This window comes from Falco rusticolus, chromosome 3 (genome assembly GCF_015220075.1).
Source record: "Falco rusticolus isolate bFalRus1 chromosome 3, bFalRus1.pri, whole genome shotgun sequence".
Taxonomy (NCBI): Eukaryota; Metazoa; Chordata; class Aves; order Falconiformes; family Falconidae; genus Falco; species Falco rusticolus.
The window spans coordinates 85,952,458-85,976,188 of record NC_051189.1 but is presented as its reverse complement, the minus strand read 5'-3'; the positions used below and the strand labels follow the sequence as shown (position 1 = coordinate 85,976,188).

Sequence of the window (23,731 nt, the reverse complement as noted above, 5' to 3'; positions counted from 1 at the left end):
TTAGAAAGTTAAACAAGGGTAAGGGCAAGGTCCTGCACTCAGGTCAGGGTAGTCACCAGTATCAGTATGCGCTGGTGATGAATGGATTGAGAGGAGCCCTTTGGAGAAGGACTTGGATATAGTGGTGAATGAAAAATTGGACATGAGCCAGCAATGTGCACTTGCAGCCCAGAAAGCCAACCGTATCCTGGGCTGCATCCAATGAAGTGTGGCCAGCAGGTTGAGGGAGGCGATCCTGCCCATCTGCTCTCATGAGACCCCACTTGATGTGCTACATCCAGCTTGTGGTGGGTTGACCCTGGCTGAATGCCAGGTGACCATCAGAGTTGCTCCTATCACTCCCCTTCCTCAGCTGGACAGGGGAGAGAAAATATAACAAAAGGCTCGTGAGTTGGGATAATGACAGGAAGATCACTCAGCAACTGCCATCATGGGCAAAACAGACTCGACGTGGGGAACTTAGTTTAAATTATTAGCAATCAAATCAGAGAAGGATAATGAGAAAATAAAACCTAACTCTCAAAACACCTTTCCTTCACATCTCCCTTCCTCTCTCACCCAACTTCACTCCTAATTTTCTCTACCTCCTCCCCTCCAGAGGTGCAGTGGGATGGGGAATAGGGGTTGTGGTCAGTTCATCACACACACTGCTCCAGCGTGGTTTCACCACTGCGTTACGGGCCCTGCCAGCAAACCTGCTCCAGCCCAGGCTCCTCTCTCCATGGGGCCACAGATCCTGCCAGGAGCTGCTCCAGCAAAGGCTGCCCACAGGGTCACAGCTTCCTTCAGACACAGCCACCTGCTCCAGCATGGGGTCTTCCATGGTTGCAGGTGAGGATCTGCCCCACTGTGGACCTCCATGGGCTGGGGGCACAGCCTGCCTCACCGTGGGCTTCACCACGGGCTGCCAGGGAATCTGTCCAGTGCCTGGAACATCGCCTGCCCCTCCTTCACTAACCTGGGGGGCTGTATGGTGGTGTCTCTCACATATACTCACTCCTCTCTCCAGCTGCAATTGCTGTGGTGAAACAAATTTTCCTCTTTCTTAATTATGTTATCCCAGCGGTGCTACCACTGTCACTAATGGGCTCAGCCTTGGCCAGCAGTGGGTTGTCTTGCTGGCATTGGCTCTATCAGGCACAGGGGAAGCTCCTGGCATCTTCTCACAGAAGCCACCCCTGTAACCCCCGTGCTACCAAAACCTTGCCATGCAAACCCAATACACAGCTCTGGGGATCCCCATCTCAAGACAAACATAGATCTGTTACAGCAGGTCCAGAGGAGGCCACAAAGATGATCAGAGAGCTGGAGCACCTCTCCTATGAAGACAGGCTGAGAGAGTTGGGTTTCTTCAGCCTGTGGAAGAGACGGCTCCGGCAAGACCTTAGTTTAGCCTTTCAATATATAAAGGGAGCTTACGGGAAAGACAGGGAGAGACTTTTTACCAGGGCTTGTAGTGACAGGACATGGGGCAGCAGTTTAAACTCAAAGAGGGTTGATTTAGACTGGACATAAGGAAGACATTTCCTACAGTCAGGGTGGTGACATACTGGAACAGGTTGCCCAGAGAACTTGTGGATGCCCTGTCATTGGTAATGTTCAAGGCCAGGCTGGATGGGGCTTTGAACAACCTGATATAGTGGCAGGTGTCCCTGCCCATGGCAGGGAGGTTGGACTAGATGATCCTTCAAGGTCCCTTCCAATCCAAACTGCTCTATGATTCTATGATTTAGCATGAATATACTGTTTTATAGCAACCTCCTGGAATGGTGTTTTTTTTGAAATAGCACTTTCTATTATAACCAAGCCTATAATACACAACAGGGGGGAGTGTGTCCATATTGCCACATGGAGACTTCATGCCTGCTTAGGACAGGCAGCCTCTATACTTTCAGTAGAGAAGTTCTTCACCTGGGTCACCCATGCCAAATGCATCTGCTGAGTAAGCTGGCTCATTGAAAGCTCCATCAGTCTGTCTCTGCACTGCATAACACTAATGAGGTAATCACTGAGCTTCTAATGAATGAGATTAGCAAATGGGCCAGGATTGTTTGTTCTGGATCCCTTGTTCAAATGCAGCTCAAAGCTCTCAAAATATTTGCTTGCAATCAGCTACATGCTGGGTTCGTTTCAGCTCTTACTAACTAGATGAAAATCATTTTCCTCACTATAGGATTTGCCAAATGTGCTGATAGAAGCAGTCTGCAGTTTATAGCGGATATAAGTAGGGAATTCTATTTCAGAAGTACACTCTGTAGTAAGGTGAAGCAGTAGGCATCATAATTTGTAATTTCATGCCAGCACTATGCTTGGCTGGAAAACAGGAGTGTTCTTCTATTAATTAGGTTTTCTTAATTGCAACTAATGAATATTTAATATTACATATAATGATCCAGTTATGTAGATTTTGTAGGATAGAGCTAGAGAAAAAAGTCCAGAAACTCTGACTTTTGTTTCTTCACCAAACCTAACTGCATTGATTTAAGAACTTTTACAGTTTTGACCCTGAATGAGCTTAAGCACCTGCAAGATTTCTCTGATCATTTTCTTTGCTCAACCTTTACCGACAAAACATTGTGTCAGCTTTTTGGAAAGGAAGCACAGAATTGAAACCAGTGCAGGTGAGAATCTAGTTTAATATTTGTTTTTTCTAAATCTTCACAGTAACCAAAAATCCATAACATATAGAGGTAGCTGATTTTTTTTTTTTTTCTGGTGAGAAACATTTTTGTTAAAATATATAACTTTTCATGAAGAATAAAACCCATATTCTGTGAAATTCTCTTCAACAATTCCTGTGACATTTTAATTAAAACCATTTTTTTAAATGCTTTATTTACTGGAGGAAACCTGCATTTATAGTACATGACACATTTCAAGAATTTAAACAGCATTTTCAATCATGTTTTTAGCAGAAATTATTGTGGGTCAAAATGGAACAAATTCCCAAATGCTGGTTGCATTGAAACCTACGAAATGAAATCTAATGCAAAATTTCACATTTTTCATGAGATGCCTTGCTTGAGTTTTTTAACAGATTAAAGGTCTTTTCCTTTAAAAAAAAAAAATGGTAGCAATATGTCTCAATGTTTATTTGTCCTGCTTTTTCACTAGTGATTCTCATAAGTAAGTGTGGTGATCTATGCATACAATGGGCTCAAATAAGCATCTAATTGATATGGTTGTAAATGGCACATAGACTTGTGAAATTGCTTAGCTCAGATCCAGCAGAGCAATTCTAAAGCAGCAGTGCACAGTATGAGAATCTCAACTAGATTATTTTTTAAATGTACAGAAACAACAACAAAAAGAGTCAACCAAAACACGTTGACTTTCATGGCTTTAAATGAGCAGAACTGGAGATCAGGAGCATGTTAAAACCACAAACGATAAAGATGAATTAACAGCTACATGTCTTACAGCACATTCTACACCAAATCTGGAGGCAAACAGCATTCCCCAGATACACAGGAGGCATAATTAAAACCTGTAACATAAGGTAAAACGTCTGCAATGAAGGAGGGGGGGGGGAAAGGAAAAAAATATTCATAATTACACTAACACACAGTATAAAACTTAGCTTTTCTTTCATACAATTAGTGTTTGTTGTCTATAGCAGTTTTAATATGACGTGATCAGTAAAGCAGACATTGACGCAGGGCCTGAATGTGAAATGCCTTGAGAATCCATTCCACTTCACAGGTGATCACAGGCTCTGCAAAACCAAGAATAACTGATAAGTATTCACAGGATTCCCAGAGTCATGCTGATGTAAAGTACTGATGGAGGAGTGGCTACTCAAGGTGGCCCCAAAATGCATAGTAAACAATGAAGTCAATGTAAACTCAAAAAAGTGTATTTTCACCAATTCCAGTCTAAGGTATTGTGAAATGGAAGAAGTGGGAGGCTGAGAGTACAGACAAAGTAAATTTAAAAAGAAATACAGCGTATAGCCTGCTGCAGTAAGGAAAAGAGTAGATTTTATGTTCTCTTCAATGCCAGCAGTTCCCATACCTGGAGGACGGTGCATTTTGTTTTCAAAATACATTTTCCTGCAAAGTGGACTAAGTGTAGAAGTCAGAGTGTGACACTGATGCACTTTGCAGGAGACAATATAAGAAATCTTAGTCTCTTTTCCATTTTTCCATGCAACGAAACCACTAGACACTTCCTCTTCGTAGGAAAGACTCACTATACCATGTGTAGAGCTCTAAAACATAAAACATTTAGTATTTATGTAGACAGTTAATAGAAATAAAGAGGCAATTTTGGTGAAAGTGCATGCTTCTGTCCAATTACTGTAAAAGACGCTTCTTAGGAAAGACAGCAGCAGCAATATATTACTTCCAAGACAGACATCAGCACTACAGACTTCTGAGGTTAGACAAATTGTACTTTTGTACTCACCACCCATGAAGTAAGTCTGTGTGTTTGTAGTAAACATCACTATGAAAAATATAAGCAGGCTTTTGCAGTGTTTGTGCTTATTCTACCCCTGTACTTCCTTAGCAAATATTATTTGTATATACATGGTATGTTAGAAAATCTAGTTAAACTTGATAACAAAGGAAAGGAAAGGTATGGAAAAATAGTTGTTACTATTGTTACTATTATTGTACCTCTAACTGAGAACAACTTTTTTTCTTTTTTTTCTTTTTTTTTTTTTTACTACAGGTGAAAGCCTTTGAAATTCTCTTTTAATTATGCTTTACTGTAAATCAACAAGGTGTCAAAACAGACCAGTGATCAGACACCCCCTCCCTTAAAGCAACAAAATACAAAGCCACACAGGTATTTTTGTTCATTGTATGCTGTACTACATACATATACAAGCACAGAAGACAGTTCCTGCCCTGCATTCATATGAACACCACAAAGAGTTAACAGGAACACACTTCCACTTCTTTAATGAGAAAAGGTATCCTCCTGAAGATGACTTTCATCTCAGCTAATATAAGGTGTAAGTATCTCCATCTAAGTACAATGGCTCCCAGGCTCCAGGATCCTGTTACAGCAATTACAGATCTAATCAATACAGATTTTTAGGATGGAGGTCATTTGAATAAAGTCATCAACTTCAGAAAGACCTAAATTTCACTGGCTGTTATTGACTAGCATTAACTACAAAGGGATCTTCAGGATGATTTTCTCAGATGCAGAAACGTACACTGTGGACACCTAAATTTAGCTGCACAAATTCCGTAGTAAAGTCCTTTTAGTATCACAAAAGGATTTGCTAGAATTACTCTGACAAGTGAAAAGGGGATGGACATCACTATTCATATAAACTTTTCATCCACTTTGGAACCATTCTCACTTTCCCGTTCACTTAATATTTCATGATCTTTTTTTAAAGAGGAAAGGCTGCAAGTGGAGTGAAATGAAAACTATCTGGAAAGGAAGAAACACCTTTACTTTGTTCATACTAATGCTGGCACTGACACTCAAGGCATCGTGGTGCACAGACCCATCCCAAGTTGAGTAAACAGACAGGGGGGTCCTGCTGTCTTAGACCTTCTCAATTGACTAAAGGGAGGGCAGGGACAGGCAACACGATAGTGCGATCTGCTACAGGCCACCTGACCAGGAAAGCCAAACAGATGAGGCTCTCTATAGATACATAGGAGCAGTCACAAGTTCACAATCCCTGGTCCTCATGGAGAAACTCAATCACACCAGTATCCGTAGAAGGGAGAACACAGCAGGGCATAAGCAATCCAGGAGGTTCCTGGAATGCATTGATAATAAATTCCTTCTCTAAGTGACAGAGAAGCCAACAAGGAGAGGTGCTGTGCTGGACCTTGTTTTCACCAATCAGAACGGGCTGGTGGGGAATATGAAGCTTAAGAGCAGCCTTGGCTGGCTGCAGTGACCTTGAAATGGTGGAGTTCAACATTCTTAGGGCAGCGATGAGGGCATACAGCCAAACTTGCTACCCTGGACTTCAGAAGAGCAGACTTTGGCCTCTTCAGGTACCTGCTTGGTAGAGCACCATGGGATAAAGCCCTGAATAGAAGACGGGCACAAGAAAGCTGGTTAATATTCAAGGACCACCTCCTGCAAGCTCAGGAGAGATGCATCCCCATAAAGAGGAAGTCAGGCAAAAATGCCAGGAAGCCTGCACAGATGAACAAGGAGCTCCTGGACAAACTCAAACACAAAAGGAAAGCTTCCAGAGGGTGGCAGCAAGGACAGGTGTCTTGGGAGGAATACAGAGCAATTGTCTGAGCAGCCAGGGATCAGGTTAGGAAAGCTAAAGCCCTGACAGAATTAAATCTGGCCAGGGATGTCAAGGGCAACAAGAAAAGCTTCTATAGGTACATTGCTGGTAAAAGGAAGACTACAGAAAATGAGAGGCCCCTCCAGAAGGAAACGGGAGACCTGGTTACCTGTGACATGGAGAAGGCTGAGGTCCTCAATGACTTTTTTGCCTTGATCTTCACTGGCAAGTGCTGCAGCCACACTGCCCAAGTTACAGAAGTAAAGGCAGGGACTGTGAGAAGGAAGAACCACCCACTGTAGGAGAAGGTGAGGTTCAAGTCCATCTAAGGAACCTGAAGGTGTACAAGTCCATGGGACCTGATGAGATGCATCTGCAGGTCCTGAGGGAATTGGCAGATGAAGCAGTTAAGCCGCTCTCCATCGTATTTGAGAAGCTGTGACAGTCTGGTGAAGTTCCCACTGGCTGAAAAGGGGGGAAACCCCACCCATTTTTTGAAAAGGGGAAAAAGGAAGACCCAGGGAATGACAGGCTGGTCATTCTGACCTCCGTGCCTGGCAAGATCATGGAGCAGATCCTCCTGGAAACTGTGCTAAGGCACATGGAAACTGAGGAGGTGATTGGTGACAAGCCAGCGTGGCTTCAGTAAGAGGACATTGTGCCTGACAAATCTGGTGGCCTTGTGTGATGGGGCTATAGTATTGGTGGGTAAGGAAAGAGTAACTGACACCATCTACCTAGACTGGTGCAAAGCATTTGACATTGTCCCACATGATACCCTTGTCTCCAAACCGGAGAGACATGGATCTGACAGATCAGTTGGTGGATAAGGAATTGTCTGGATGGTCACACTCAAAACTTGCAGTCAATGATACAATATCTAGGTGGAGACCAGTGATGAGTGGCATACCTCAGAGAAGAGTATTGGAACTGACACTGTTCAACATCTTTGTCAATGACATGGACACTGGGACCGAGTGCAACCTCAGCTAGTTTGCCAGTGACATTGAGCTGTGTGGTGCAGTTGACATGCTGGAGGGAAGGGATGCCATCCAGAGGAATCTTGACAGGCTTGAAAGGTGGGCCCATGCAAACCTCATGAAGTTCAACAAGACCAAGTGCAAGATCCTGTGCCTGGGTTGGGGCATTCCTCAGCATCAGTACAGACTGAGTGATGAATGGATTGAGAGGAGCCCTGCAGAGAAGGACTTGGGAGTGTTGGTCAACAAGAAGCTCAGCGTGGCCCACTAATGTGTGTTTGCAGCCCAGAAAGCCAACCGTATCCTGGGCTGCATCAAAAGAAGTGTGACCAGGAGGTGGAGGGAGGTGATTCTTCCCCTCTACCCTGCTTTCATGAGACCCCACTCAGACTGCCGCATTCACCTCTGGGTTCCCCAACATAAAAAGGACAAGGACCTGTTGGAGCTAGTCCAGAGGAGGGTGGTGAAGATGATCAGAGGGCTGGAGCACCTCTCCTATGAAGGCAGGCTAAGACAGATGGGTTGCTCAGCCTGGAGAAGTTAAGGTTTCAGGGAGACCTTATAGCATCCTTCCAGTACCTAAAGGGGTCTACAAAAAAGCTGGAGAGGGACTTTTTAGAAGGGCATGTAGGGACAGGACAAGGGGGAATGGCTTTAACTGAAAGAGGGTAGATTAGATTAATAGGAAGAAATTCTTTACTGTGAAGGTGGTGAGGCACTGGAACACGTTGCCCAGAGAATTTTCAGGGATGTCCCATCCCTGGAAGTGTTCAAGGCCAGGCTGGATGGGGCTTTAAGCATTGTGGTCTACTGGCAGGTGTCCCTTCCCATGGCAGGGGAGTTGGAATGAGATGATGTTTAAGGTCGCTTCCAACCCAAGTCATTCAACAATACAATATGTTTCTATGATATTTCTGCAGGTGCCCATCACCAATATGTTCACTGCTTGTGCAAGTCACAGAATCACAGAATGGATGAGTTGAGAAGAGACCTCTGGAGATCATCTAGTCCAATCACCAGCTCAGAGCAGGGTCAGCTGAAGCAGTATGATCAGGGATGTACCCAGTTAGATTTTTAATAGCTCCAAGACTGGAGACTCCACAACCTCTGTGGGCAACCTGTTTCACCGTTTGACCACACTTGCAATAGAAAAAGGGTTTTCTTATGCTTAAGCAAATTTTCATCTATTTCAGTTTGTACCCATTGCCGCCTGCCCTTTCAGCGGAAACCACTAAGAAAAGCCTGGTTCCATCTTCTTTATACCCCCACCAGGTATTAACATAGATGAATAAGATCCTCCTGAGTCTTTCCTTCCCCAGAGTACAGTCCCAGCTCTCCCAGACTCTCTCCAGATGTCAGATGTTCCCATCCCTTATTCACCTTCATGGGTCCTTGCTGGACTCACTCCAGTATATCCATATCTCTCTTTTGTCCTGGAGAGACCACCACTGGGCACAGCACCCCAGACATTTCTCACCAGTGTTGAGTAGAGGGGAAGGATCACCTCCCTCCACCTGCTTGCAATGCTTTGCCTAAGGTGTGTGTGTTAGCATCTCAGAACTGCCAGCTGCTTGCCTGGATTTCAGCACTGTTCTCAGTGCAGCCTCATTAATGCCAAGCAATCAACTACTGCATGACACAAATGAGATCAACCAGTAAGTGACAAATTCAAGTCAATCACTAACAGAGGTCTGCCTTAAATAAGCTGGCCATGCTTCTTTATGATTAGTGTATGGATGTTTGCGTGTATGCATGTGTATGCACCTAGATATGTGTGTGTGCACAACTGAGTGAGAGCTCTACATGTAGGCACACACATGCCTGAGTACAGGCGAGAAAGAACACAGTCTAATCAGATCCGGTGGACCTTGCGCAGGCTTTTTCTCCGAGGACTAGGATGAAGGGCACCATATGTTTGACATGAAAGGAAACCCTACTACCAGCACAGGCCATTACTCTTGGCAGGCTCTACAGCTACAGGGGATTATGAATCCTGATTTGCAGGCAGAGAAAATATTCACCATTGCAAAAGCCATTTAAATTAGAAATAGATAATCTACAGACTTGGCTTTTGAGGTAACAAGAGATTCTCCAGGCACAATTTAACTAAAAGATATATCGGGCCAACAAGCCAACAGACTTAATATATATTTCTGGTTTAGTTGAGATAAAAACTAGTTACTTTAAGTTACTGAAAAAGAGTTCTGCCATACTCTTAGGTTTTAATTAAAGAGGTTCTTCTATGATTTGCTGCAGTATTAGTTACAATGAGTTTAGCTGTTCTAGTAACGTACTGTAGAGTCTTGTAATAGCTACTGTACAAATAGAGGACTAAATAACAATCCCTGGGGAATAAAAATAAAAATTATGTCGGGGTATTAGATCTTTGGGTTGTTTATCTGGGGAACTTTACCAGTGGAAACCTGGGTGACTTGAGGCTTTGTTCATCTTATTTCAGTGAGTCATTTCTATTACCATTTTAGTCAAAGAAAGGAACCAGGCATATTTATCCTGATTTTTTTTCATGCATAAAAAGAGAGGGCAAGAAAGGAAAGGGCAAATGAAAAAAAGACCCTGCTGCTATTTGGGCTGCTAAAATTACTCTTCTGTGCAGGCTAACAGACCTCTTTACTGTGAACTGCAAAAACAGACTGTAAAGAGCTGCTCTAGTCACATGGTAGCTATAAGTTGCAATAGAAAGCTGAGCTATGGATCCATCCTACGGCCCTCCTTGACTTCAGAGAAGCATCTTTCACCCCTTTGTGGTTTACAATGTAGACTCCACTCATTTATTTAGTCTAGGCTGTTCTGCCTGTGAATTACAGAGCTAGTCTCATGGGAAAATAAATTTTCCAGAATAATAAAACAATTTGATCCTACCTGCTGTTGTTTCAAATCAAGTGAGATCTGTCTTTTTTCTAAGTAAATGTGATGACACACATCACATTAAGTTCTGATGATACAACTTTTGACTTTTTCAATTTTACACAGATTTAAGTTGTTTTCACAGACATGAACCTCAACAAAATTCTCTGTTGGAAAAGGCTCATCCAGATAAATTATTGATTTATTATTTTATTAACTTAAAAGAGTCCACTATCAATAGTAGTTGACCATTCTATATGCAGAGGTTTTTTGCCAGTTGAATGATTCCTTGAACGTGTGAAACAATGACAATCATTACAAGCTGAGATGACCAAAGAAGGCCTATCAAGTGGAAGTCTGCATCACTGAAAGTGGAGAGGTGATCCAAAGCTCACTAAAGTCAGTGCAAACACTCACTGACTTTACCTAGCTTTGCATCAGGCCCATATGAGAGTTCTTACAGTCTCTCTGCAAAGTCATAGTCTGTAAACCCACACTGTTGAAGTAAGTCTGATGGATTGTCCAAAGGATGGAGAATATAGGACAGAATGAACAGACGGATGTTGGTACTGAGCACTAAAGACTTGGACATGGAAACAGCTCCCCAGAAATATTTATAGCCACCTTCTGAACATGTCAAACTCACGCAGGGAGTGAGCACGTGACAGAGCTGGACCTTCAGCACAGACACCTTGAGCTGCAGCCCACAGAAAGGAAATGTTAGGACCTACTCTCAATTTTGACGTTTTTGTTTAAATCAGCATTTTTCGTTTTTGTGGTTTTTTGGGGGTTTCCCAATAGTTGTTCCAGTTCATGTTCTAATGAACCTGTTTTCAAGGCACAAATGCCATTTAGTGTTTTTGGACTGAACCCTTCACATATGCAAATCTACACTGATTAAGCCCATGTCCTCTTACAATATATCGTATTTATCTGCTTTCCTCTGAAACTAGTGTATACTCTACACCAGTTTCAGATGTGAATTGGAAAGTAGCTTTCAAGTATGACAGTTGAAATCCTACAACACCATCTCATTCATGATAGAGAAGCCCAGCTCATCTGCAAGGTTTATAGAGGAGATAGCACCTTGGATCATGAGGATCTAAGTTTTCTGTTTCTGAAAACCCTCAAGAGAATATTGACTAGAAAGTAGGAAACCTCTGGTTGTTTACATCTTTCTGCCTCTAGTCACGTAGTTGCTAATGTTCTTTTTCCTGACATACCAGAAGACTGAGAAAACTGCAGAGCATGGTAGTTCTGAGAGGTATAGAAAATTCTCAGATTTTCCAGGTACGTGTGGTGGATTGACCTTGGCTGGATGCCAGGTACCACCAAGCCACCCTATCACTCCCCCTTCTCAACTAGATGGGGAGAGAAAATACAACAAAAGGCTCATGGGTTGAGATAAGGACAGGGAGATCCCTCAACAATTGCCATCGTGGACAAAACATACTCGATGTGGGGAATTTCGTTTATTACCAATCAAAATCAGAATAGGATAATGAGAAATAAACCCAAGTCTCAAAACGCGTTCTCTCCATCCCTCCATTCTTCCTGGGCTTAACGTCACTCCTGATTTCTCTGGCTCCTCCCCACCAGCAGTGCAGGGGGACAAGCAACAGGGGTTGCTGTCAGCTCATCACAGGCTGTCACATTGTCTCTGCACTCCTTCCTCTGCGGCGGGAGGGCTCCTCACCCCCTGCCCCGCCCCGCCCTGCCCTGCCCCGCCCTGCCCCGCTCCGCCCCGCCCCGCGCGGGTCCCCCCGGCGGGACACAGCCCTCCCTGCCCTGCTCCAGCGGGAGCCCTTCCCACAGCTGCAGCCCTTCCCCCCCTGCCCCAGCGTGTCCCCCCCGCGGGCGCAGCCCCCCCGGCCCAGCCGGCCCCAGCCCCCCCGCCCCCGGGGGCACCGGCCCTGCCCCGGCCCGGCCCCGGCCCGGGCTCCTCCCCGCGGGGCCACAGGCCCTGCCCGGAGCTGCCCCAGCGCCGCTGCCCGCGGGTCACAGCCCCCTGCGGGCACCCCCTGCCCCGGGGGGGGCCCTGCCCGGGCTGCGGGGGGGGAGCTGCTCCCCCGGGGGCTCCGCGGGCCGGGGGCACGGGCTGTCTTGCCGGGGGCTTCCCCCCAGCCTGCCAGGGAATCTCTGCTCCAGTGCCTGGAGCATCGCCAGCCCCCTCCTTCACTGACCTTGGTGTCTGTATGGTTGTGCCTCTCCCGGATTCTCACTCCTCTCCTCCAGCTGCTATTGCACAGTTGGATTCCTCACCCCTCCCCCCCCCCCCCCCCCCCCATTTTTAAAAAAAATATGTTCTTCCTGAGGCACCACCACCATCACTGATGGTCTTGGCCTTTGTCAGCAGTGGGTCTGTCTTGGAACCAGCTGGCACTGGCTTTATCAGATATAGGGGGAGCTTCTGGCATCTTCTCACAGAAGCCACCCCTTTAGCCCCCCCAGGTACCAAAACTGTGCCACACAAACCCAATACAATGTGGTAGATCCACTTTGCTGATGTGCTCGGTATTCAACAGATCACCAGCTTTCAGCATCAACATCCAATGTACCCCTGTGTTGGACAACCTTCCCCTGCAGTTGGGGTGCAGTGCGTGACTTAGCTAATTTGAACTGATCTCCTCTACCCGCGATGGTGGGGAATGGTCTCTGAGGGCTCGTGTCTTACCTATCTGATTACCTTGATGATATTTTCAACATGGGCCTGATATAATTAATTTACTAGATATATAAATTCTTAATGATGCATTTCCAGGATAGAAAAAATAAAGGACAAGGAAAAGAAGACAAAAGTCACTATACTAAGAAAATGTGTGGTGTTTCCTGTCTTTTAAAAGCTGAAGCTGATAGATACCAGATTAGCCTGGGAATTGCATTACTGACATTGTGAACCTTCCACACCTAAGTCTTTATCTGGGCCTTTGTTCAAAGGTATTATATGATGATCAGACTTCTGCCTTCAGTAAAGCCTCCTTTTTCATCAGTTAAAGTTATTCCTTTTTAAATAGTCCTTCCTACTAATTTTCTAGGGAAATAAATGATACCTACTTTTCATTCTAGAAATGTTAGACACAGGCACGACTGCTCACAGCAGAAAAGCTGCTGTTCTTACTCAGTCACACTGGCCATTTCTGCTTACACTGGAATTTTCACAACAGCTTGTTAAGGTAGGACAGACCTAATAACCCACGAATCTTCTGTCAGAAAGAATGAGATAGCAGGGTGATGATATACCCCATGCAACATTGCTTCATATTCATTTAGCCATTTATTTCTCCTGTGCCTTCTCTTAACTGCGTTAATGGGGCCTTTTAGCAACCACCTTTGATTCAACTTCACTGAAATAACTTCTTTTTCAGTTTAGAAATATGTCCCAGTAGAAATCCTGATTCTTTGGAAGTACAGAGGACTTCTGGCCTTGACACCAATGGTTTTTATTTGGCAGCTGCAGATCATTGGTAATATGGGAGTTTCAGAGGCAACTGTTAATGCAAGTACATGCACATCTTTCAGGGACCACCTCAAGTACACAGGTATATCTTATGGATAGTATGGGTTGTTCCTAAAGCAAAAACTAAATCAAGAAATTAGATAATACTAGACACAAAACAAACAAAAAAAAAAAAAACAAAACAACCCAAATATCCCAATAACAACCACAAATCCCAAGCCCATACTGCAGGCACTGTGTGATGGTCCAAGAGAGATGTTGTCTCTGTAAGCCATCTTCTTGGGTTTCACTACACTAAAAGACATCCCAACCATTTTCCATCTTCAAACTAGAAGACTGGCATGTGCCTAGTAGGAATTTACCCCCATGTATTCCTACATCTGAGCTGTAAAAATGTGTCTTAGCAATGCATTCCCTAACAATGTCACAGTATGTAGGAAAATTTTTAAGAAACATTCAACTGATATGGTCACGTAGACCTATCAAAAAGGTCTGTAGCACTGTCAGAATCTGCACCTAGGATCCAAAATTGCAGAGTGTAATATAATTATGGCAAGAAATGTAACAGGTGATATCACATTTCAGAACTGAGTATTACTAGCTGAACTTTGTGGATCATGAGAAAATACATTTCACAAAGGTGGAATGTCCAGGGCCTGCGAGGTGACACATAAATGAGATAGGAAGTGGAGAACAGGAAGCAGTAATTTTGCCCAGCCTCTTAAAAACAAATGCTGCTATAGAAGTAGCAAGACTATGAGTATAAGGATTTTTAAATTATCTGATGTTGAATATTCCATGATTCTATAATATACACAATGTCAGATAATGACATCACAAGCTCAACTCTGATTAAAAGCAAGTGAATAGCAAATCTCAGCAGCATTGTCTTATCAGATTAAAACAAGGGGAAAATCTCCTATTTATGAATGAACTGACCTCAATTTTTCTCTCAAGGCACACTGTGAATGTCAGAGTTGTGTATGATTGAGAAGTGTCCTGTTTCAGCTGGGATGGAGTTAACGTTCTTCTTAGTAGCTAGTACAGTGCTGTTTTGGCTCTGATGTGAGAACAATGGTGATAACCACACTGATGCTTTTAGTTTTGCTGGGTGATGTTTATACTAAATCAAGGAGTTTTCGATTTCTTGGGCCCTGCCAGCGAGAGGGCTGGGGGGCCACGGGAAATTGGGAGGGGACATGGCCAAAACAGCTGACCCAAGCTAGCCAAAGAGGTATTCCATACCATAAGACATCATGCTGAGTATATAAGCTGGGGGAAGAAGAAGGAAGGGAAGGGGATGATGGAGCCCTGCTGTCCTGGGGGTGGCCGAACACCTGCCTGCCCATGGGAAGTGATGAATGAATTCCTTGCTTTGCTTTGCTTGCATGCACGGCTTTTGCTTACCTATTAAATTGTTCTTATCTCAACCCCTGAATTTTACATTCCTTTCTGATTGTCCTCCCCATCCCTCTGGGTGAGGGGCAGTGAGCAAGCGGCTGCGTGGTGCTCGGTTGCTGGCCAGGGTTAAACCACTGACAAATTCTCCCAGTAAGTTTTGTCAGGATTCCCCAGGACCTACCTGACACACAGACTTACAAGCTAATATAATACACCAAAGACTCAATGACATTTTGCCAGCTTCCTCTTTGGCCAGTTGTTTTGGTCCATGGAGCTTCAACACTTCCAACCATTTTTCTACACTTCTTGCTTTTGACTATTAACAATGACCTCACTGCAGATGCTTCACCACCTTATATATGGCTTGTCCTCATGTGTGTTGCTTCACCCGCAGAGTGCTATGGCAAAGCACTGGTGAAAAGGTGAAGACAACCCACAGAGTGCTATGGCAATGCACTGCTAAAAAGGTGAAAATGGTGAAAAGCTAGGAAAAATGAAGATTTGTCCAGAGCTGACATACAGAAATATGTAAGCAAGAAATTCCATTCTCTGAACAATGTGAGTTTAAAGGAAGAACTCCTTCATGCCTATACTAAAGCAAGCCAGGAGAAGGAAGCAAACCCACTTAAAAATAAGGCCTTGCTTCTTCTCAAGTTCACAAATCACAGAAGATGCTTCCTCCAAAAAATGCATACACATTTTCTCCTCATATTATCTTTCTTGCAGAAGCATTATCAACCTACTTCTCAAAAAAAATTAATCACTGTCATTTACGATTTCCTTCATAACATTCCAATAACAAACTAAAGAAACTTATCTGGAACCATCTTCATTAGAAGAATGAAACGCAAAGAGTGAGGCTCAAGGTGCAGAAGGGTTACGACTTCATTTTGTTGCCTTGAAAAAAAGATTAAAATTGCCAGCAATGTGTGATCTAAATCTAGGTGACATTAAACAGATGGCACTGAGTGACCAAGGAAAGAGCATTGGTTTTTCTCCATCCATGAGCTCACTTTGCACTTTAAGCTGCATTAACTTTGCTCAGCTACAAAATGCAGCCTTTTTCTCACATCTATCTCTATTTAAAAAAAAAATAAATCTGGAGAGTTTCGGGAGTGGAGACATTGTTAGGTTAATAGTGAAAAATCCTGCTTCTCACGAGGAGGATGTAAAGGAGAAGACAGCACAGAGGTGTCAGATTTGCCAGTGTTTCAGGACAGGCTGTTTCTCCCTGTTGCCACTTGGAACAAAAAGGCGAATGACTTTGTTCACCCTTTTGCAAGTGGTATGGTTGTCAGGTAAAAGCTGCTAGCAGAGAACAGTAGGGACAGTGCTCACACTGCACCTCTTTAATCAGACTTCTACAGTAATGGAGGCAATTTGAAGATTTTATCTTCAAAGATAGAGGCACCACCACTTACAGAGCCTATTTTCTTCCCTCTTACCTCACCTTCAGAGTGCTCCAAGGCAATCTGAACATTCAGTTGGGTTTTTTTGTTTGTTTTGGTTTGGTTTTTTCCTCTTTTTTTTTTTTTTTTTTTGTTGTTTTGGGGTTTTTTTGGGTTTTTTTTTGTTTGTTTGTTTCTTTGTTTTGATTTAAACATGCTTTAACCCCTGTCTCCTCAAGTGCAAGTTAACTTTGGAACCAGACAGTACGCAATTCCGTTCTCCAAACTTTATGGCCAAGTAACTAGAGTCTCACTTGCCTTGAAACAGACCACATCTTTCTTTGTCTGTGCAGTCACTGCCTATCTTTCCCTAGACAGACAGGGCTCCCAGAATCACATTTGACAACTCTTGTTTAGTAGAAGGAGGAAGGACAGAGAAAATCAACTTTATAAATATACTGAATTATTCTGGGAAACACTCAGGATAACACTGGAATGAGAGACATAAAACACTGGCCAGATAAGATATCATGTGCTGGAGACAAATAGAGAGATTAGATAGCAGACCTGATGAGTCATCAGTTTGCACTAAGGGTAGCAAATCTTACGTTCCTTTGGGAACATGCAGAATTACTGGAATTTGACTTTCAGTTTGGATTAACTATCAGGAAGAAAAAGGCTGACTCAGATTAAAATATTTCTGGTTGCAGGAAAAGACAATTTCAAGGAGACGGATGCTTAAACACTGGAGTATGTAGCCAAGGCTGCCTAGCGTGCAAATCACTCAGTACCAATTCCGTGTATCATTACTATTCCACCATCCCTGAGAACCTGCCAAGAGCCATGGGGAAACACCAGCCTTTCACCTTGCAGCAGCATTTAACTACAGAGCAAGCAAATCAGAGCTGTAAAAGGTGACAGAAACCCTTAAATTCTCATGCACGTGTTACTGGAAATAGAGCTGATAAACCTTAAAAAGGCTCACAGAAGACACACAACGTGGTTAGCATTACACTCTCACTATCTCAGCTATGGGGGCAGGAGCTGTGTGCTCTGTTTTGCTTAAAAGTAACTGGTGGACAAGTAACACTGTGCAGAATGAGAGAAAATGAGAGTAGAAAAGCTCACCTGTCAGGAAAGAAAACCGCAATGGGAGACTGTCTACGCTGCATAGCAGTGTTGCTGTCCTACGCACTGATGAACGTTTCAGTACAGCAGCCCTGCATGTTTAAATGTAATAAGGACTTAGCTGAGGGTTTTGGGGTTTTGGTTGTGGTTTTGTTTGTTTGGTGGGGTTTTTTTACATTTTTTCTTTTATAAAGGCTATTTAACTCTGAAGGGAACAGAACTGATTTTAGTCAATGAGGACAGAGATAGAATGGATAAAACTCCTAGTACTAGAATTAGAGCTGCAACTTACAATGTTTTCATTAAGAACAGCACTGAAAATAAATTGCTGCACAGAGAACTAATTACAAAAAGAACTAATGAATTCCATAGATGTATATATAAATGCAGTTTTTGCATCCATCTGAATACTAGCTGTTATTAACTCCGGGTGATGCTGTTCTACATACGTATGTTGGTGTTATTCATACAGATGGTGCCAGGGCTGAAGCACTGAATGGAAGTATGCTTCACATGGTTGCTTCACTTATGCTCTAGTAATAAGTACTAGATTAATGCAAAAACTAATCTCATCAGAAAGGTGATATTTTAGTAGAAACCAGGGAAACTAAAGCAGTTGTGTCCTCCATCAGAGCAAAGGCTTTGGCAGGAAAACACAGATATATAAGCAAATTCACTCTGATATTTTGTAGATAACCTTGATGTGTCTTTTGGATACCTCCTCGTTTAGTCCTTAGTTGGCTGTTCGTAAAGGACAGGGTAAGAATAACTGAGTTGACTTTCCCTTTGATCTCTCCCATCATCTTTCTGGTGTAGGTGGCTGAAATATTCTGTCTGTTGCAGGTTTGATACTTTTTCTACTGCCCCAGACAAGTAAATACGGAGCAGGAGTGCTACAGATGAGATTCTTTTCATCCAAATGCAAATGTTCCAGATAACAGAAGTCACCCTCATTTCTCTTTAGAGAGTAGAGAGATATAAGCATTTCTGGAGGATAGCCCAGCTCACCTTTAACTAACCTATTCAAAAGCCCAGAAAAATTGCCATTTGACATGTCTGTATCTATACATTAGCCTGAAAGGGAATATTGGGTGAGTAGTTCAGGTTTATTTGTCTAAACTTAAGTGAAATTAATCCCACCCTGCTTGCTTTATATTTTACTTCTGAAATAAAAAACTTTTGTATTATCTTACTCTGTTCACAAGTTTTAATGGTTTGCCTTGTATATTTTCTCTATAAATAAATTTTCAGTGACAAGATAGACTAGTGTTGCAACCAGTAGTATAAAGAAAAACCCTCTCTTCATAAAAATGTGCTCTGGAAGTGATAACATCTGGGGTGGGGGTTTTTTTGTTTCTTTTTTGTTTGTTTGTTTTTCTTCTTCCTTTTTTTTTTTTTTTTTTTTTTAACGTACACACAAAGTGTTCCCATTTTCATATGGAAACCAGATCATCCTAATTTCCTTGGGCAGTATTATTGGAAATACACGTGTTAACTGTCAGGCTAGATCCTACTGGCAGCCATCTGATGAAAGTGTCATAAATTCTTTACTTACTGCATGGATATGACTCCCATCTTGTTTTACCCATGATGTTCTTCATACACAGAAAAGCAACCCTTTCCCCTAATATGTATACGCTCCCACAATCCTCACTAAAAAATGAAAAAATAAAACAAAATCCACAGTTTGAAGGGAAGAATGGGAAAATATTTCCAAGAAAGATGTCTGAGTTACTAAGCAAACAATGGTGTCAGAAGTCCCTAAGCAGGAAATAATCCCATACTTGCATGGTACCTGAGGGAACATCCTACGTACATCATCTGTTATTACTCTTCCCTGGGTGAGTACTTATGGGTGCTGCTGGAGGCAGTAAAGAGGTGAAACATCCCTTTTGTACTGGCAAGAGTGGGTGTCCTTACATCCCCAAAATCAGGCCTCTCAGATATATCAGGGTGCTGCATCTATTTAACTCCTCTCTGTTTATTTTCACTATCAAGAAAAGCATCACTAAAGGGATTATGATGACTTCCAGAAGTGTCTTCATTTTCTTTTGAAAAGAAACAGAAGTTTGTTGGGGAGGGAAAATAATCATGAGTAGTCACTGAAGAGCCAGGTAGACATTATATATTCTGCATTGTGCTCTGGTTCCATTTATGTGAACAGAAATGATTAAGATTTTACTTACTCTTTAGCATGCAGTGGTATAAGGGATTAACAGACAAAAGAGGGGAGATGAAGTATTTAAGGGCTTTGGGAGACAGAGAACTTTTGGGTATCAAAGAAGCCTTTTTACAGCCAAAGTCTGTTAAACAAAAGGAAAAGGAAGAAAAAAAGGGATATCCATTTAGGTATTTTGAACAGATCTTGGATACAACAGTGACTGAGGTCTTTGGCATGCTTAACATAAAAATGAAAAGCTAGTCTAGATAAAATACAAGAGAGTAAACTGCAGGGAATTGCTATGAATCCATGGAATGGAAAGAGATTTTTCAGTTATCTTTATGTCTTTGGGGTTATTTGAAAAGCCGAATAATTGTGGTAGCTACTGCACAGTCTTCTCCATCCTGCACAACCAAGATCTCTGAGACAGTAACAGTTAGCAATGAATTTTGGCACTGCCCACTGACTTTTTCAGAGTCATGTTACAGGACATCACATGTAGTGTGACTGAGCAGAAGCCTACACACCCTCACACGCACCAAGCAGGAGAAAATCCTCTGTCCTCAGATGCTGAAATGCATCCACAAGAATGGTGGTGGCATTGAAAAAAAGCAAGCAAACAAGCAAGGAAAAAAAAAATATCTGTAGTATTTATTGCCAGTTCTCTGCTCTGTTCTTGACCTGCCATTGGGAGGATCAGCATAATCTCATATTACCCTCTGCCAAGCTTCTCCTTAGAGGTCTTTCGCCTTCACTGCACTGGATTTCTAGTTTGGAATTCCTTGTTTGGAGGTGGTAGATTTCTGCAGCAGGACACCCTAGCCTGTCACTTTAAGGGACATCTAAAAGCACACAATTCCTCCAGCTCTCCCCCCTCTCAATAACGTTATATTGCACCTGAATATTGAAAAAAACCCAGCTCCTTCCTCCTCTGTAACAGATGGTGCTGTGTAGCCCTGAGTACACGAGTATCTGTAGCAGCAGCAATGAAGTGGGAAAGCTGGGCAGACCAGGATGGGAGGGATCATGCACACTCAGGAGATCACTTTGCCTGTTATCCTCAACAGTGAAGATGAAAGAGATGTGAGTCATTTATGAGAAGGATGGGAAGTCTCATTGATACATGTCAAGCTGTATTTTAGACCGGCTTCATCATTTTTTTCTTTGCTGAGGAATAGTAAATATTTAAGGGGAAGCTGTGATGCTACTTAAAAAGCACTTACCTAATTAAACCTCAAATGCAGAAATCCCTGTTCACTCAGAGATGAACTCTGTGATGTTCACCACCTAAGGCTACACCTCAGCCATATGGCGCTTTAATAGATAGTAATGGAGGGAGCCCTTTTTATATTTTAACAGATGGCTACATGCTAGATACTGGGGTTGGAGCAGAGGGGAGAATGAAAGAAAACACAAGGAAAGAGAATCAAGAAAGAAAGACAAAGTTCAAAGGACAAATTCATATTGGTCTTTTCCATTTCAGCTCAAAACAGCTTGAGGTCTTGTTTCTTCCCTAGAAATAACTTCTGTTGATTCCAAACCCTTGAACTCAAGACTCATTGATCACAAAACTTTTCACAGCAGAGTTACAATGTAAGGGGTTGTCCTTACACCAGAAATACCACTACTGATTTCAGCGTTTGCTGGCTCAACAAATAGTTGCACAAGTTTGGGAGTAGGATTCAAGTTTTTAAAGTGTTTCTTCTGCTGTACCTTCCCCACCTCCAGGGTCATTCTCACTGCGTGTAATTGCAACCTCATCAAGTTTGGGCTGCATAAAAGAATGGCTAGAAGACTTCAGAAGAGAAAGTCAGTGCCGGAGTATGTTGCAGAGGAAACATGGTAAATATAGACTTCAAGTAAAGAGTCAGAAAATCTACGATTTTTTGAAAATAAGCAATTTATTGGAAGATCTAGCTTTCAGATAGGTCCTGATGTGGAAAGGTGGCAAATTTAATGGCTGGTATTACATTCCCAAAATAAGACTAACAGCCAGAGGGACCATAAAGCTTAAGTAATACGGTTCCATTTACATTATGGTTGCTACATGGTTTAATAGTTTCCAAATTTGTTGGCATGGCTGCCATTTCCTCTTCTGGAGGAAGTGTGAAGTATCTAAGATGATCATGGTTTTGGTGACTGAGCCAAAATGGTACGTGATACCTGTCACATCTTTCTATCTTTGCCTCACTGTACTTCCATAAATGCCATTCCTGTCATCATATGCATTTCTTTCCCACTTCACAGGGTAAGTTTAATTTGTCTCAAAAGGCCTGTGGGAACTTGGTGGCAATCTTTCATCCTCCGTGAATTGATAGGGTCCTCATTCTCAGGCAATGTGAAAGCACAGCATGCGGAGCCACTGGGTTCTGCACTAAACGGAGGAGATCTGGAATTAGCAGCAGTGCGGCTGCATCATTCCGCATGGCACTCTAGGTAACCTGCTCTGCTATACACTACCGTGCTGATTCTGGGACTGCATCACCCAGGGTTATGTATCAACAGCAGCTCAGATATCCTTGCTGCAAGGACACACAACATGCAAGGTTGCATATGTGCTCTTGATAAAATGCAGTGTTTATTACCTTGTTCTACAGAAACAGTGAATCCACAGGATATATATGAAATATTTACTCAATCAGTGATTTTTTTCCTATTTGTTCCAACTTCCAATGTCCATCTGTATAGCATAAGAAACAATGTCCTGTGAATATATTCTCAGAGCATTAATTCTTTTATTGAAAAACTCTTGTTATTTTAATCGTTCATCTGAATTCCTTAGGAAGAAAATTATAATTAACATTCTTTTTTTTAATCCCCATTATTATTCACTACTCTCTACAATAGCTCATTATTTTGAAAAAGGCAAAGCTTGATGTTTCCAACAAAGCACAACTTTTATATTGGATTATATGGAAATTTAACTCCAAGCAATACTAAACAGAACTTTATTAAAATGTTTCTGTTAATTTCAAATTTTATTTCCCAAACTATCTATAAATCTATGTCAGACTTGAATGCTTGTGTAAGAAAATTAGGTCTACTCATGGCTATCACCTTACAAGTCTTTTAATGAGCCCAGTAGGTCATGCTAGACATATTATCAATTCATATCCTTAGATCATCATCAATTCTTATATTAAAATTGTCTTTTTACCTAACGGTTTGAAGACTTTTGTCTGAAGCTACCTGGTTTATTTGTTTTGTTTTTTTGCTATTATTTGTGTTGGTGACTAATTTAGAGTTTCTCTCCCAAACATTCCTGATTTTCTGTCAGACTAGTTTAAAACACTAGCTTCTCCAAGAGGTAGTAGGGCAATAATACATGTGACTACTACTGTCTGCCTTCCTTCACCTCACCCTTGATCCATTACTTTGCCTGAGATCAGACTTTGCTATTAGCTCGAAAAATCACTGCATTCTCCAGATACAACGAAATACTGAAATATAACACGGTGTTCATTGCTTCCAGGATTTTCCTAATAATTGATGATATAAAGGCAGAGGTTACCCTGTGAATTTTCCCAGTGACACAAGGTGCGCTCTTCTTTCAGTCATTCCCATACGTGGGATTTAGTTTCTATGCCCCCATGTGGAAAGCAACAGCAGAGAGGTATGTCCCTGTATGGCTGACCTGGCCAGCCCTGTTTTGATTAGGTTGCACTCGATAATCAAGAAGAAATTGTTAGGGATCAACTGTATGCAGAGGTAGGATATCTCTAAGTCCAGCATGGGGCTGATGCAGCCAAAAACACAGTTTCAGCAATGCATTTGCTTTTTTGCCTTAGAAATGCATTTGCCTTTTTTTTTTCTTTCCTTTTTTCTTTCCTTTTTTTTTCTCCCCGCCCCCCCCCCCCCAGTATTCTTTTCATGGGTCCTTTCTATCTTGTCCAGCATTATGCAAACTGAAAGGAAGAAGCAGTTCCAGCCTGAGAGAAAGAAGGCAGCTGTGATGAACCCTCTGTAACAAACAGGAAAGGAAGCATTATTGTGGGAAGCATTGCACCATCTTTGTGAGGTTGATTGTAATACTGCTGTAAATACAGAGGGTCTGGTTCTCACACTAGAAACATTTTATGCTTAATGTAATTCAGTTTATGGCCCCAACGCACTGCAAGAGAGGTGTAAAAT

At 42.5% G+C, this 23,731-nt stretch overlaps 1 protein-coding gene across 6 annotated transcripts in view; it reads right to left on the bottom strand.

Annotated features, from left to right (window-relative positions):
* Positions 1-2,698: 2,698 nt before the first annotated feature.
* The window catches only part of TSNARE1 (t-SNARE domain containing 1), a 508,372-nt gene continuing 487,339 nt past the window's right edge, over positions 2,699-23,731 (bottom strand). For all 6 annotated transcript variants that reach the window (XM_037380780.1, XM_037380779.1, XM_037380786.1 and 3 more), the window contains one exon: positions 2,699-3,715. Coding sequence is in view for 1 of the 6 variants with exons in the window: in XM_037380786.1 (XP_037236683.1) it covers positions 3,707-3,715 (9 nt within the window). In the remaining 5 variants the exon portion in view is untranslated. The remainder of the gene's footprint in view (positions 3,716-23,731) is intronic.